The 16,615-nt window shown below is 39.2% G+C and overlaps 1 protein-coding gene across 3 annotated transcripts in view; it reads left to right on the top strand.

Annotated features, from left to right (window-relative positions):
• SHCBP1 (SHC binding and spindle associated 1) overlaps nt 1-16,615 on the top strand; it is a 37,680-nt gene that overhangs the window by 542 nt on the left and 20,523 nt on the right. The window contains exons 2-8 of one of the 3 annotated variants that reach the window (XM_065898842.1): nt 3,098-3,265; nt 3,445-3,560; nt 5,001-5,209; nt 9,768-9,860; nt 13,447-13,680; nt 13,772-13,940; nt 14,283-14,403. In XM_065898842.1, the coding sequence (XP_065754914.1) occupies nt 3,098-3,265; nt 3,445-3,560; nt 5,001-5,209; nt 9,768-9,860; nt 13,447-13,680; nt 13,772-13,940; nt 14,283-14,403 (1,110 nt within the window). The remainder of the gene's footprint in view (nt 1-3,097; nt 3,266-3,444; nt 3,561-5,000; nt 5,210-9,767; nt 9,861-13,446; nt 13,681-13,771; nt 13,941-14,282; nt 14,404-16,615) is intronic. The other 2 variants (XM_065898843.1, XM_065898844.1) reach the window with 2 other exon arrangements.

Genomic DNA, 16,615 nt, shown 5'->3' with positions numbered 1-16,615 from the left:
GCACTGAGCATTGAGGGCCGGTGACATGCCCAAGGATAGGGGAGCCAATTTGGGACAGAGTCTAAAAGTAGAACCCAGGTCTAATTCTCAGTCCTTTCTACCTCTTCATGGAGACTCCGTTTTTTCCCCCTGATATTTTAAGGTGGTTTTACTTTAACATTTTCAGTTGTATTGTGTAGTGGAAAGAGTCCTGGAGAAGTGAGAGAACATAGGTGTGACTTAACTCCTCTACCAACCACTCTTGTGAACTGGCAACAGTCACTTGGCTTCAGTTTGCCCATCTGGAAAACAGGTAGTGGTGCTACGGAGTGGTGAAGATGAAGTGAAATGATGTGTGAAAAGAAATACTTTCAAATTGGATCTAAAGAATTGTGCTGAAGTAAGGTGTTCTTTTTAATTGTAAGACACACATAACAAAATTTACCATCTTAACCATTTTTAAGTGTACAGTTCAGTGGTATTAAACACATTCACATTGTTGTGTAGCCATCACCACCCTCTGTTACCATGGTTCTTTTCATCTTGTGAACTGAAACTCTATACCTATTGAATAATAAACCCCCAATCACCCCTCCCCCCAGCTCCTGGCAACCACCTTTATACTTTGTCTTTATGATATGATTTTGACTAAGTACCTCATATCAGTGGAATTGCACAGTATTTGTCTTTCTGTGACTGGCTTACTTCACGCAGTATAATGTTCATCCAACACTTGTAATTTCCTTCTTTTTTTTTTTTTTTTTTTTTTTTTTTTTTGCCGTACGCTGGCCTCTCACTATTGTGGCCTCTCCCGTTGTGGAGCACAGGCTCCGGACGCGCAGGCTCAGCGGCCATGGCTCACGGGCCCAGCCACTCCGTGGCATGTGGGATCCTCCCGGACCGGGGTACGAACCCGTGTCCCCTGCATTGGCAGGCAGACTCTCAACCACTGCGCCACCAGGGAAGCCCTCCTTCCTTTTTAAAGCTAAATAATTTTAGCTATTGTGAATAATGCTGCTATGAACATCGGTGTACAAATATCTCTTGGAGACCCTGCTTTCAGTTCTTTTGGAAATTGCTGGGTTGTCATATGGTAATTCTATTTAAAAACTTTTGAGGAATCACCATACTGTTTTCTGCGGTGGCTGAACCGTTTTACATGCCTACCCACAGTGCACAAGGGTTCCTGTTTCCCCATATCCTCGCCAACACTTGTTTTCTTTCTTTCTTTTTTTTTTTTGCGGTACGTGGGCCTCTCACTGTTGTGGCCTCTCCCGTTGTGGAGCACAGGCTCCGGACGCGCAGGCTCAGCGGCCATGGCTCATGGGGCCCAGCCGCTCTGCGGCATGTGGGATCTTCCTGGACCAGGGCACGAACCTGTGTCCCCTGCATTGGCAGGCGGACTCTCAACCACTGCGCCACCAGGGAAGCCCAACACTTGTTTTCTTGATAGTTTTTCTTGTTGTTTTTTGGATAATAGTCACCTAATGTGTGTGAGATGATGGTATTATTTCTTTAACAAACATTTATGTTATGTGGTGGGTACTGTTGTAAGTGATTAACATATAGTTTATTCTCTTAATTTTATTGAAGTTGGCATATGTTTTCATCTTCCTTTAGGTACAGAGAGATTGTTACACAGCAGGTGAGGTATTGATGTCCTTCTGAGGCTCAGGTGCATTGATAATCTGTAAGCAGGAAGCCCTTCACTACACCTTGGTCACTTTGTTGCCATGTCCAAACTTGTACTGCTTGCTGCACGACAGGCCAATGAATTGAGAGACGAGTTGTTGGGGCAAGGAATAGAGACTTTATTTGGAAATCCAGCTGACTAAGAAGATGGTGGAATAGAGTCCCAAAGAACCATCTTGCCAAAGTTAGAATTCAGGCTTCTTTTATACTAAAAGGGGAGAGGTTGTGGCTGGTTGTTGCAAATTTCTTGGTGTCAGAATCCTTTGTTCTTGCATCTATCCAGGTAGGTCAGGTCAGGATGTTCCTGTAAACCTACAACAAGACAAATGTTATTCTCTGTTTAGCAACTTTTTATCTCTATATGAGTGGAAAAGTGTTATACCTTTAAAGGTCAGAGCTTTGAGAAGGGGCTAGCCTGTGTATTTCAGGCTACAGGCAACATTCTTGTATCAAAAGCAATAGGATACAAAGGGTAAAGTACAAGAAACAGATCCAGTATGGAGTCAGATTTGTTCTTCCCTATTACAGTCTGTGGGGTCACATAATTCTGGTGGCCTGAACAGGGGCAGAGAAGTGGAAGGAGGGAGAAAAGGAAGGAGAAATATAAGAGGTAAGGGAAGAGAAAGACTGCTGCTAGTAATTGTCTCAGATACCCTTCCTGAGACCACAGGAAAGAACTTTGCCAGTCTAAATGCTACCCTCAGCATTTATTTAGTAGTCGTTTTGTCTATTAAAAACATCGTATTGCACAGAATTAGATATGTCACTGGCCCAATCACGCCTTGTGAAACATAATTACATACAGCCCAAACCTAATGCAATTAGCATTTTCTAATCCTTTCCTTAGACACAGGCATTGAAATTAGTCAGATGGAACCTAGAAGCTTTGGTGAAGTAAACCTTATGCATTATTAACAATCTCTCATCCCTGTTTATTGAGGGGCATTGACAAGCTGATATTGTAGAAATTAGAGGGAGGTTTCAGTTTGTTTGAGATGGAGTATAGGAAATCAGCTCCGTATTTAATGCAGCTTTATGGAATTGTTTTGGAAAAAAATGACTGTAAGCTATGTGACCATTATAACTTGCTAGCTCTAGTAATAATCATAGCCGTGTCCTCTGAAGGAGAGCTTGGGTGATTCCCACTTAATTAAAAACAACTCTCTTCCTCACAGAAGAGCAACAAAAACCTAACCCATGAAGGATTTTAAGTCCTTATTGTTTTGAAGTAGAACTTGGATCTTGAGATATTTTTAACTTTAGAAAACTGTTTTTTTCTGACAATGATAGAGGTAAGTAAAGCATTATACCCAAATCCTTGTTTTTATTTGTTTGGAATTTCTAAGCAAGTATATGAAAATAGAAGCAGTTTATAAGCACTGGAAGTGTCTGGGATAGTTGAGCCTGCCTATTTTTGTTCTCTTAGGTTTGTTTGAAGATGAAGATTCATGCAGTGATTGTAGCAATCATGATAAACCAGGTACTAGTTTACAAAGTTTTGTGCCAGAAGGAAAAACTCATTTCCCAGAAATGTTCCAGACAAGTCATCTTTTGTTCTATGAGCGATTCAGAGCTTATCAAGATTACATTTTAGGTGAGTAGGTCCTCTTTTTTGCTTCTTTTGTCTTTTAATTTATATATATTCAGTAGATGGTCTCAGTTCCTCAGACTGCTTGCTGTTTGTTGGTTCTGAGAAAGTAGATTTGAGTGGTTTTATTAACTTCTCTCTCCTTTATGCAGCCCCAATTCTTATTGTGTTTAATTTTTTTGTAGCTGACTGTAAGGCCTCTGAGGTAAAAGAATTCACAGCTGAGTTCTTAGAGAAGGTCCTTGAACCATCTGGATGGCGGGCAGTCTGGCACACTAATGTGTTCAAGGTGCTGGTTGAGGTAAATTTAATTCTGTTATTAAGACATTTATCTCTAGCTAAAAACACTTTCCCTCAGACTGTTGTAGCCACAGTGCTTATTTTTAATTAAGGTTTATGAGCTGATTGAAAATAGCATGTTTTTTACATCTAACTGCCACGGTGTATGAAGTGTTCCACAAATTTTAAAGGAAACTGAGGAGGAGCTACCTGGGAATTGAGGTGGTTTAAGCTTCAGTGTCCTTTAAAAAGGGGAAATGGATTAGAAACCTATGAAGTGAGGGAGGTATTTGAGACCGTTTAAAAAACAAAGAGGCCTAATTATAAAGTCAGTGGGGTTTGAATTGATTTTTTACCTTCTTAGTTGTAGCCCATTAAAGTAGCTCAAACCAAGCGGGCATTTTAAAACTAGCCTATTTTTTGCCTGAAAAAGTTGTAGGTATGTGGTTAACCTCTTGATGTTCCATTGCAGAAAGTAAAAACAATCTTATATTTCAACTGACTGGGCCTTTTACATTAAATTTGCACTCTAATTACAGCTGTGAATTTTTCTCAGTGTGTGTTAACAGGACCACAACACCCGCCACCCCCCCCCCCACCCTGCTCCGTTAAAGTAAAATGGTAAACCAGGGAGTGTGAATGAATACAAGTTGTGGCTGCAGCCCCTTTAGAAAATGACATCATATGCTGCAGTGACTATATATGAGGCAATGGTTTGCAAGCAGCTGTTCCTCGTGGATTTTTAAATTTTGGGTTATGCTAATGTCTTTGGTTGCAGTTCAGGCCTATTAATTTGATTATGATAGTAGCTCCCTTCCCCCAACACATCTCAATTCTCTAAAAGCAGTCCAAGTCATTGTTTTAAAAGAGAAATGCGCCAGCCATTCCTCTGCTTAAAAACCTCTAATGCATTGCATTTACCAAAGGCCTGTGCTGGCTTTATGGCTTCTCATTGTGCTGGATAACATGTAAAAGCCAAGCTCCTTCCAATGCCCTTCCTGTCCTGATCTTGCCTCTCTCTCACCTAACCTCCTGCTGCCCATACCTCATTTCCTTCCTGTGGTTCCAGCAAGAAACACTGCTTCTCTGCCAGCTGCCAAGCTTGTCTCTGCCCCAGGGCCTTTTGCATCTTTCCTGCTCTTCACACGGCTGCTTCCTTTTCATCCTTTTTATCGCAGTTCAGAAGTGACTTCCCCTACCCTCCCAGTAAAACCAGACCACCACCCCTGCTACTTATTCTCTGTCACATACTTGTTGCCATCTTGTTTGTTTATTTGTCCTCTCAATTACGATGTCAGCTCCATGCGGGTACAAGCCAAGCCTGTCTTGTTTATCCTTTATGTTACGGAAGAAGGCTCCCCACTCCCATTTCATGCTTTAAAAAAATCAGGCTGTAAGTAGTGTTTTAGATGTATCTTAATTTTGATTTGCATATGTTAAGTCACATTATTTTAAATTTCAGATCACAGATGTGGACTTTGCAGCCTTGAAGGCAGTGGTGAGGCTTGCTGACCCATACCTCTGTGAATCTCAAGTCAGCACTTTTACTTTGGAGTGTATGAAAGAGCTCCTTGATTTGAAGGAACACCAGTTGCCCCTGCAGGAGCTGTGGGTGGTATTTGATGATTCTGGAGCGTTTGACCAGACAGCACTTGCAATTGAGCATATCAGGTAGGAAAAAAGGTTGATAAAAGTAACCTTGTGGCCAAAAACTTTGGATGAAATGCAGTAATTCTGGTCTGTATTATACCTAGATTTAAAACTCAAACTGTAAACTTGGTCACTGCAATATTTAAAAATATCCAAAGACAGTGGAAACTTTTTAAAATTAAAAAAATGTTTTCAATGTTCAAAATTTTCAATTTGAGGTAATTTCAGACTTACAGAAAATTTGAGAAAAGTAGTACTAGGGATTCCTGTATAGCCTTCTCTCAGTGTCCCCAAATGTTAACAAAAGATAGGGGACTTTAAAATTTGGTTTGTATATATTTAGAAACTGTCTTAAAAGTTCTGGATGCTAAGGCTATAGTTGATGTACTTGAACATAAGAGGAAAGGAAAGAAGGTAAAGAAGGTGGTATACCATCACTTGTGCACTGATAAGCCTGACATACAGTGTTTTCAAGGATATGTCTGGCCAAAGAATGTGTTTTGTCAGGCCACTTCCAGGATCCTTAGGGGGTATGTGCATGCCTTTCAACCTTTTTTGGCTTAGTCGGTTTCCACTTCCATTAATAGGTATGCTTCTTTTAGTTTTTCAGATAACTTTTTTGTCAGATAGTTCCGAATACAGATAGTTCTTTTGAATCTTCTTTTTATAAGTATATTTACTAAGGAAGGCTTATTTTTGGCTAATTAAATATGGACTTAGGGGCTTCCCTGGTGGCGCAGTGGTTGAGAGTCCGCCTGCCGATGCAGGGGACACGGGTTTGTGCCCCGGTCCGGGAGGATCCCACATGCTGCGGAGCGGCTAGGCCCGTGAGCCGTGGCCACTGAGCCTGCGCATCCGGAGCCTGTGCTCCGCAATGGGAGAGGCCACAGCAGTGAGAGGCCCGCGTACCGCCAGAAAAAAAAAAAAAGGACTTATATTCCTCCATGAACTGGAAGATTGGATAATATAAAGGTCATGTTAATAATGTTGCTTGGTGTTTTGTAGTTCAAAAAGTACTTTCCAGTTTCTATACCGTTAGTGAGTGAACCTGGTTTTGCTGAGCTTAATTTGATACTCTACAAAGAAGCAGAGTGTCTTGGGCCCTGCTTCTGACATTTCATAGAAAATTTCAAATTGTATGCAAGGACATTGGACTTGCATACAATGCAAGGACTGTAGGTATTCCATATTAGGCCAAACAATATAAATCTAAAGAACTGGCTTATGTCTAGAACCAAAATAACTCTCTTATGTTTCTCTAACTTAAAAAATCTGTCAGTTGAGGCATATGAAGGTAAAGGGATAATTGATGAGTTTAGGAAATTAGGAATCAGGGAGCTAATCTCTTATGGGTATAGAAGTTGATAGAAAGACGAGTATCTGGAATTAGTAATAGTATTATTTGAAGGCGAGCCTGGCTAAATTATTCTTTATTTTGAGGTGAGGGTTCAGATTCTGGTCAGTGTCCAGAAAAGGTCAAATTATGAGGGTTTTCATTTGTTCATTTTATTCAGTAAGTATTTCAGTGCCAGGTCCTGAGCTGAGGGTGAGATTTGACTGGTGCACAAAACAGACACAATCACCATCACCAGGGAGACATCAGTCTAAAGGTGGGAGATGAACCTTGATGAAATAATCACATAAAGATATGTGTACAATTGGAAACTGCAGTGAGTGCTGTGAGGGATTACAGAGTGTTCTAAGACTAGGTCAGGTTGCTGTAATACGGTTATTTCCTGAGGAAATGGTATTTGAACTTGGGTCTGAAGGGTTGGCTAGGTGAAAGTGGTTGTGGCAGTTTAGGGGAGGGAACAGGTTCAGGAACTCAGTGAGTTTAAGGAGCCGGAGGGCCAACATGGTTAGAACATAGACAGTAATGGAAGAGACTTGGAAACCAGCTTAGAGGTTGTCAAGGGTCCGAAGATGCAGGGATTTGTCAGCCAATGGACAATTTTTGTCTTTAAGAGCAGTGGGAAACCGCTGAAGGGTTTTCAATCAAGGATGAATATGATCAGCTTTGTGTTTTAAAAGGTTTGTTCTGGCTGCTGTGTAGAAAGTAAATGGAGGGGGAAGGGGTAGAGAGATCAGTTAAGAGGCAGAGTGGACTAGGGTGGAGATATGGAGAGTACAGATTAGGCTTATTGAGAAAGTAGGATGGCTAACTAAGACTTGGTGGTAGAGTGGATATGGAAGAAGTCAAGGCTGACTCCCAAGTTTCTGTATTGAGAGAATAAACACCGGAGGAGGTGCAGATGTGAATGAAATGTGAATGCCTGGTACTGAACTGGTGAGGATATTTGAGCTGGGTCATGAAGTGTAAATATAAGCTTACCAGGTGGAAAAGGTGGAAGGCAGTCTGACCAGCATGTCACAGCGGCTTTGAAAGAGCTTGTGAAATTGGTAGTTTGCACACAGGGTCTCTGAGGCAAGAGAGGTGCTCTAGAGGTGGACTGTGAGTCCATGTAATATCACCAAGCTCAGGAATTTGGACTTTGTTCTGAGGACAGCAAGGAGCCAGCAGAGTTTTTTGGTTGAGTAAAGGCATGCTCAGGTTTGTTTTTTTTTTGGTTTGTTTTTGAGAGATGGACTCTAGAGGGTGAAGAGAATGACAGTCTAATCTATAAGAATTAAGAGATGGCTTCATTTTCACTGCTCCTTCCTTTTCAACTTTTTGACAGTTATATCGTCTGTACTTCCTGGCGTTCCACTAATGCTTCTACTCCTACAGTACCATTGAAATTGTGCTTAAGGTCACTCATATTCTCATATCCAGTCGTCACTCCTCTGATCTCATCTTACCTTCACCTTTTGGTCACATTCTAATTATTTGATCATTCCTACCTTCTTAACATACTCTACTCTCTTCCAGTTTCTGGGACACCACTTTATGATAGTGTGTCATGGGCTTGCTTTCTTAAATAATCTTGGCCAGCTCTTTCCTCTCGTGCTCAAACTTTAGAATGTTGAAGTTACCCAGGGCTCAGGCCTAGGCTATCTACACTTCTCTCTCTCTAGTCAGCTTTGAAAGCACATTAGAATCTCCTGGAAATTTTCTTTATAGGAGTATTCCAACTACTACATGAAGAAAGAATGATAAGATGAGAATATCAGTATTTTGCAACCCATAATAAAGTAGAGGTTTCAGGCAGTGATCATCAATGGCTGCTACAGCCATTGGTGAAAACCTGATAGGGAACTTTGTGGCAGATAAATCAGGCTGACAATATCTGAATCCACTGATCATTCTTAAGCTCAACATCAAAAGAGATGACCAGGTATCATGTGCTTGGTGATGAAGCTACATTATACCTCCCTTGAAGTATTCTTGCCAAAAAGTCTTTCCTAAAGACGATCAAGTCCCTAGTCCTTACTATCAGTTTACTAGAAATAAAGGAAACAGAAGGACATGTTAACTGACCCCATGGGGAAGCAATCAGTAAAATTCAGAGTGTGGGAAACTATTAAATAAATTGCAAGGTGAAAAAGAGGGATGGATAATCTATAGAGTAAAAGTGATTTAATTAAATTCAATGGCTGACCCTTGTTTGGACCCTGATGAGCAAGCCAACTGTAAAACAACAACAGCAACAACAAAAGAGATAATTAGGGAAAACTGAACACTGACTGGATACTTGGTTATTAAGGAATTAAAACTTTTTTTGTATAAAGATTTATTTTAGAGGCACATACTGAAAATTTATGAGTGATATGATATGTCAGAAATTTGCTTTAAAATGATCCAGTGTCAGGATGGTGGGGGTAGGAGAGCAGAGAAGTAAGTGGGTGGAGTAGAGGTGAAATAAGATTGCCTGTGAGTTGATAATTGTTGAAGCTGGTGATGGATACATAGTATTCATGTTTTCATGTTTGCTCTTGTATATGTTTGAAATTTTCCATGATGAAAAATTTGTTAAATCACTTTGGGGAGCTTTAAAAAAATATGGATCCTGCACCCTCCCTCCCCCATCCTCCACCCAAGAGATTCTGGTTTATTGGTCTGGAATAGGGTTGAAAATCAATTTTTAAAAGCTTCCCAGGGGACTCTAATGGGCAGCTAGGGTTGAGAACTACTGCTTTATTTTATGTCCCTGGATGATCTCACCTATTGCTCTAATGCCATCAATATGCTGACAACTTCCAGATTTATGTCTCTAGCCCTGACCTTTTCCTTGAGCTCTGGTCTTGTATATTTATCTGCACTCTTGACATCATCCATTTGGAGTTCAAATAGGCATCTCAACCTGAACATGGTGAAAACAGAACTCTTTATTTTCAACCCTAAACTTGTTTCTCTCCCAGTCTTTTCTATCTTAACAAATGGCACTACTTTCCACCAAGTTACAGATGGTCAATAAATAGTTCATCTGATAAAAAGAAGGTCCTAATAGAATCAATGGTGTAGAAAACTTCTTTAGCCAATCCAAAGAAGTTCATGTGTGACCCATGACTATCAAATCTAGCAAATATTCAATCTTCTCTACCATACTTGATAGACTTGTTTTGATTTACTCTTATTCCTCCAAAACCCTAACATTTTAAGCCAGTGATTGAATTTGAGTGATACTAATTTCCTTTCCAGGTTTTTCTATCAGAACATTTGGAGGAGTTGGGATGAAGAAGAAGAGGATGAGTATGATTATTTTGTTAGATGTGTTGAACCTCGATTGAGATTGTAAGTATTTATTAGTGGCCTTGTACATGTTGGAAAAAATAGCTATTTGTGATTTAATTTCACCTGTGTTTTGTATATACTGTATATATACTCCTACAGATAGAAACAGACTGATATACAAATAGTATAACCCACTGACAAGTTATTAAATAAAAATTGTACAGGTGCAGAGAAACCTACTTTTAGTGTTTATAAACCTACTTGTAGTGTTTTTAGAATCTAAAAGCAGAGAATTCAAGAACATGTAAATTAACAGCTCACTCTTGTAAATTTGAATAAAACTTAATTGAGCTAATATGTTAAAAAGAAACAACCCGTTACTAAACTCAATAAAAACAATTGAAGAACAGTGAAATTAATTGAATTATAGAAGACTTTTTTTTTCTTGAGTACTTTTAAAGACATGGCTTTACTCTTAAGTTCTTACAGGAAAACAGGCTAAACAGACTTACCTCAGGATGTTTTGTCAAGTTCTTTTCCTTAAATCTTATTTGATAAATAGATGAAAATACTAAATAGTTAATATTGATGGTGAATAAAAATTTCCAAAATACCTAAATACATTCTACTGACTTATCATATTTTGGTAGGGAAAAACCCTTCCATTTAAAAAATACCCCAAATTAACCATGCAACCCAAATAGTTGTCCTGCACTGACTTTGTTAAATGTGGCTTCCACTAGATGGTGCTATAAGACCAGGTAACTTTTTGGTACTTGTGCATAGTAATTTAATACGCAGTGCTGCAATAAGAATAAAATTAGACCTTGCAGGCCAAAAAAAGAAAAAAAAATTGTAGAAGGTAATTTTTTTCCCTGTGTGAAAGATGATTTGGTTACATAAGATAAGGCAGTAACCCTTTACATTTCTGTATAACCAATTTGATTTAGTAAGTTTCTCTTCATTTAAACAGTAAATCATAAGTAAAAAATACGTGAGAAGTCTGGTTAAGGTTGGTTCTACCTGGTTTAGAATTATGTATGTCTGATTTCAGCTTTTCATAAATTGGCTGTGATTTCTATTTAGCCTTTCCAATTTTTCCATTATGCATTTCCTGTTTTCTCATAGTGTATTCAGTAAAATGCCAGAATTTCAATAAGCTTGCATATTTTCTAGTTTTGATATACTTGCTTTTAAAGAGCAATGATTGGTTTTGATTGAAGGGAAATGTAATGGTGGATGAATATCATGTATCTGGCAAATTTGATCTTTACTTGGAAAATAACTGTATTCCGATTTGACAGTCTTACATGTTCAAACAACAAGAAATGATTTACATACATATCTTATACATCACTGGCAGATGGGAAAGCATAAGGGAGGAATTGTTTTCAGTTATGGAGAAGAAACTATGGTACTTGATGGGGAAACTGGAATGTTATCAAATATAGGCAGACTCTTTAAAAGGTCCCTAGGCTAAGACAGGAGTAGAGCTATTCACAGGCAAGAGTTAAAGGGAATCAAACCATATTGTCTTGATTTTGCACTGTGAAGTAAATATTTTTCCTTTCTAATTCAAAACACTCTGCTTCAGAGCTTATGGGTCTGAGACGCAGATGTTGGTTCATTACTTTCAGACTATGAAGTATCACTATAATGAGAAGAAATAAGCTGATTGGCATGGATATTGGAAATGCTAAGAAACTAATTTTAAAATTTGAGTCTTAATCTTTGTAACTTAGTAGATCTGATCAAGCAGTCAGTGGTTGGGCCCCCAATTTCCTGTTTGCAAAGTGGATTTCTAGAATATCTTTAAATGAGTATGGATTAACCAAAGCAGACAAAATCCTTGCTTTTCAAGCTTCACCTAATTCATTTACTTGAAAAGTGGAAAAAATATTTTCTATTCATCTTAAATACTATTTAAATGTTCACTGTAACTTGATGTAAATTTGTTTAGGTCTTATTTAGAGCGTGACGAAGTTAAGAAGACATTATCTAAGGCAATCGTACTCAACCTTGGCTGCACATTAGGATTCCCAGGGAACTTTAAAAAATACCCCTCTACTTTTAGAGACTAATTTAATTGGTCTGGATGGGGACCTGATCATCTGTATTTTTAAAAGTTCCCCAGTGATTCTAATAAGCAGCCAAGGTTAAGAAGCTCTGGCCTAAGTCAGTATGCTTTTAACTGAGAAATAAAGCAATTATTTTAAAATGACAGGTAATGACAATAATATTGCAGTTTACTTTCAGATCCATTAATTTCATATCCATTAACTTGATTGTACCTTCATAAATTATTGTATCTAGAAGTACTTTTTGTTCTGTCTATATATTTGAGAAGGTTTATAAATTAATAATAAACTTTAAGTGCCAACACAGTTGTCCAATACAAGGTTATTTTGTTTTAATCACTCTCTGGTTAGTAATAACAGCTTTATTTTTTTCTCAGAATCTCAAAGGCTTATGTTTTTGAAATACTCTAATAATCTTCCTGAGGGAATATTCAGCAAATTCTGCTCCATAGTGCTTTATTTATTTATTTAATATTTTGTTTATTTATTTGGCTGCACTGGGTCTTAGTTGCGGCATGTTAGAACTTTAGTTGCAGCATGCGAACTCTTAGTTGCGGCATGTGGGGTCTAGTTCCCTGACCAGGGATCAAACCCGGGCCCCCTGCATTGGGAGTGTGGAGTCTTAACCACTGAACCATCAGGGAAGTCCCCTCCATAGTGCTTTAAATGCAGGGAAGGGGGACTTCCCTGGTAGTCCAGTGGTTAAGAATCTGCCTTTTAATGCAGGGGATGTGATTTCAATCCCTGGTCGGGGAACTAAGATCCCACATACCGTGGGGCAACTAAGCCAGTGTGCCACAACTACCATGCCCATGTGCCACAGCTAGAGAGCCCGCGTGCCACAACTACTGAGCCCGCGCGCTCTGGAGCCCGTGTTCCACAACTAGAGAGCCCATGTGCTGCAACTACTGAGCTCGCGCACTCTAGAGCCCCTGCGCCACAAATAGAGAGAAGCCTGCGCACTGCAACGAAAGGCCCATGCACTGCAACAAAAGATCCCACATACCGCAACGAAGATCCCGTGTGCCTCAACTAAGACCTGATGCAGCCAAATAAATTAAAAAAAAAACACTAAACTAAATTAAAAATAAATAAGTATAGGGAAGGACTAGATGATTTGAATCATTTAAAATTTTTGATCCTATAAATGTAATCTTAAACATTGTTATGAAACTACTTGGGATACTATCCTCACCACTCCTACCTCCAGGTTGCCCTCTGCCACCCACTTATTAAGATTTTGAATCTAATATATGAGAAAATAATTTCTTGTTAAGTAATGGTTACAAATTGTGCAACATGAACTCTCAGTGTTTCAAAAACACAAATGCTTGGATCTAAGGAAAAAAAAAATAGCAACTCCTCAAAAGAGAAAAGTTAGTGACCTTAATGAAGTGGTCCTTAAAGCTTTCAATAGCTTTCACCTACTCAGTAAGACTTAACATGTTCCTGAGTTACATACTATGAAACACTTTTCTTATGGGGTCTTTGAGGACTAAATGGGTGTCTTAATGATGGGAAAATGTGTCTGAAAGGCAGTGGGTTTCAATTTGCTTTTAAACTTTCAGGCATTATGACATTCTTGAAGACCGAGTTCCTTCAGGACTTATTGTTGACTATCAAAATCTGTTGACTCAATGTGAGGAGAGTTACAGGAAATTTTTAAATCTGAGAAGCAGTTTGTCAAATTGTAACTCTGATTCTGAGCAGGAAAACATCTCCATGGTGGAAGGGTTAAAATTGTATTCAGAGATTGAACAGTTGAAACAAAAGCTAAAACTCATTGAGAATCCTTTGTTGAGGTATGTGTATCTTTGTTCTTCCCAACTAGTTGGCATCTTTTCTAACCAGCTATGTTACTGAGAACTGACAGGTCTGTTTGGTTTCTTTAAGATATGTGTTTGGTTATCAGAAGAATTCTAATATACAAGCAAAAGGCATCCGTCCCAGTGGCCAGAAGGTCACCCATGTGGTCTCCTCCACCATGACGACTGGTCTGCTGCAGTCCCTGGTCAGGGATAAGCTTTGTCCAGAGCCTTGTAAGGAAGAAATAGAAATTCAGGTAAAAGGAGAGTTTCTTGCTCCAGGTGGCTTTTTTTTCTTCAGATTCACCCCAGGCTTTCCTGAATTCTACAAACAGTCTTTAGGAGTTTCCCAGAGCTGGTTTTCTGTGAAATGGAAAGCAGTGAGAGCACCGCCTTTCTGCAGTATTAGTCAGTTATCAACCATGCACTGAGCTCAGTGCAGTAGCAAAGGAGGCACTGAGCACAGTGCAGTAGCAAGGGAGATACCTACATACGCAGTTTTGGCTCCCTTTTGAAAATGAAACATGAAGGCACCTGGAGTAATACTCAGGTTGCATTTGAGGGGTATATATTTGCAATATGTTGTTGTTGTTTTCTAGTTCCATAGTGATCCGTTGTCTGCTATAAATGCCTGCTATGAGGGCGACACTGTTATTGTTTGTCCTGGCCGTTACGTGGTACATGGTACGTTCTCCATCGCTGACTCCATTGAGTTAGAAGGTGAGTATGGAAGATCATACAACCAAACTCTCGTGCATGATACGCTTAAGATAACAGTAAATCACTGGTCTTGTTGAAGCTCCAAGAATTTGATTTCGACCTATTTGATTTCAAATGAGTTGCCTTGAAACATTAAGGGTTTTTGGAGTGTACAGGTTATTGACTCAGTGTTTGAGCAACATGAGGTGTGATTCTTTGTGGCATTATAAATGTTGGGAAGACAAAAACATAGAGAAAAAAAGACCATTAGGAAGAAGTATAATTCCAGATTATAGGTGGTTGGTAAAAAGGAAATTCATTATTAGAATTAAAAAAAATATTCCAAGCAATATTTTTTAATTTGTTGCTTCCTCTTATTTCATATATGTTGTGGACATATTGGTGCTTTTTTTTTTTTAAATTTAGCTTACTTTTGTGAAAGGTATAGGTACAACTTGAAATTAGATGCAAAATCTTTATCTTAATTCTTTAAAAGCTTGTTGAATGTCACAAATTCTAAAGTGTACTTTTGAGAACATTAATGTTGAAAGAGTCTTTTAAAAATAACTTTATTTATTTATTTAATTTTTGGCTGCGTGTTGGGTCTTCGTTGCTGGGCGCGGGCTTTCTCTAGTTGTGGTGAGCGGGGGCTACTCTTCGTTGCCGTGCGAGGGCTTCTCATTGCAGTGGCTTCTCTTGTGCAGCACGGACTCTAGGCGCATGGGCTTCAACAGTTGTGGTAGGTGTGCTCAGTAGTTGTGGCTCGTGAACTCCAGAGCTCAGCCTCAGTAGCTGTGGCGCTCGGGCTTAATTGCTCCGTGGCATGTGGGATCTTCCCAGACCAGGGATCAAACCCGTGTCCCCTGCATTGGCAGGCGGATTCTTAACCACTGCACCACCAGGGAAGTCCTAAAAATAACTTTTTAGGAGTTGAAATCTTATTGTACATTTAGAGTGATTCCTAAATTTAGGTTACTTTACAGTAGTTCACCTTGGTCCTTTGTATTTGCATAGCGTGTCAAATTTAGATGCACCTGTTCAACTATTTACCAGAAGAGCTTCAAGTTAGCAATAAAGCTTGTCATGCAAAAAATCATATATCATTTTGGGACTGGAGCAGCTGTTCACAAACTGCTTAAGCTATGTTCTTTAATTTTTTCTTTTCGAGAGTTCTTAATGGAAGCAAGGCTGGGAATTTAATTTCCTGCTGTTCACTAGTACACCACCTCATCCCCTTTTTTGTTTTATGTGTGTAATTTTTGTTCTTTTTCCTCTCCAGTATTTGATATATAATAGATGTGTGTTTATAAACATCTGCAGGATAAAGCACTGCAATAAAAACACTTCATTCTTTTGGCATAGTGCAAACAGCATTGCTATTACAGATTATATGGTGGATAAGCATTCTTCCTAGATTGTTGAGGAAATTATAATGTGATTGCCAACATGTCATAAATAAACATAGAATTCTGATAGTTAAGTGTAAGAATGACTGTAAATTTATGAACAGAGGGCATTTCTGAGAATTTGGGGAATCAGATGATATCTCTAGTCTGAATATATGGAGTACTTGTTCACGAGTAAGATTAAAGCTTATCTGATAGCTTTTCTGATCTATAGCTGACACTTACAACAAGAGATATATATCGAGTATCTGCTATTTGCAGGGTATTAACAGTACTTATAATAGGATTTTTCTTTCTTGTTTAGAAAATCCATTCAGTTAGGCGAGGGCTTTGTGTTTTAAACTGCTAAGATTATGTAACTTGTTTATGTAATAACTTGTTTATATAATGTAATATGGCCATCCTTTTTATATTTTTAATTTTTCACATGATAGAAAGCCATAGCTATTATAAAAATGTGCAAAGTACAGGTAGACACATAAAAAGAATCAGGGAAGGACTTTCCTGGTGGTGCAGTGGTTAAGAATCCGCCTGCCAATGCAGGGGACATGGGTTCAATCCCTGGTCCGGGAAGATCCCACATACCATGGAGCAACTAAGACCATGCACCACAACTACTGAGCCTGCGCTCTAGGGCCTGCAAGCCACAGCTACTGAGCCCGTGTGCCGCAACTACTGAAGCCCACGCACCTACAGCCCGTGCTCTTCAACAAGAGAGGCCACCGCAGTGAGAAGCCCGTGCACCACAACGAAGAGTAGACCCCGCTCGCCTCAACTAGAGAAAGCCCATGCGCAGCAATGAAGACCCAATGCAGCCAAAAATAAAT

The sequence above is a fragment of the Phocoena phocoena genome, chromosome 20, assembly GCF_963924675.1.
Source record: "Phocoena phocoena chromosome 20, mPhoPho1.1, whole genome shotgun sequence".
Taxonomy (NCBI): Eukaryota; Metazoa; Chordata; class Mammalia; order Artiodactyla; family Phocoenidae; genus Phocoena; species Phocoena phocoena.
Note: the sequence above shows the minus strand (reverse complement) of the source record. Positions and strands in the feature narration are given on the sequence as shown.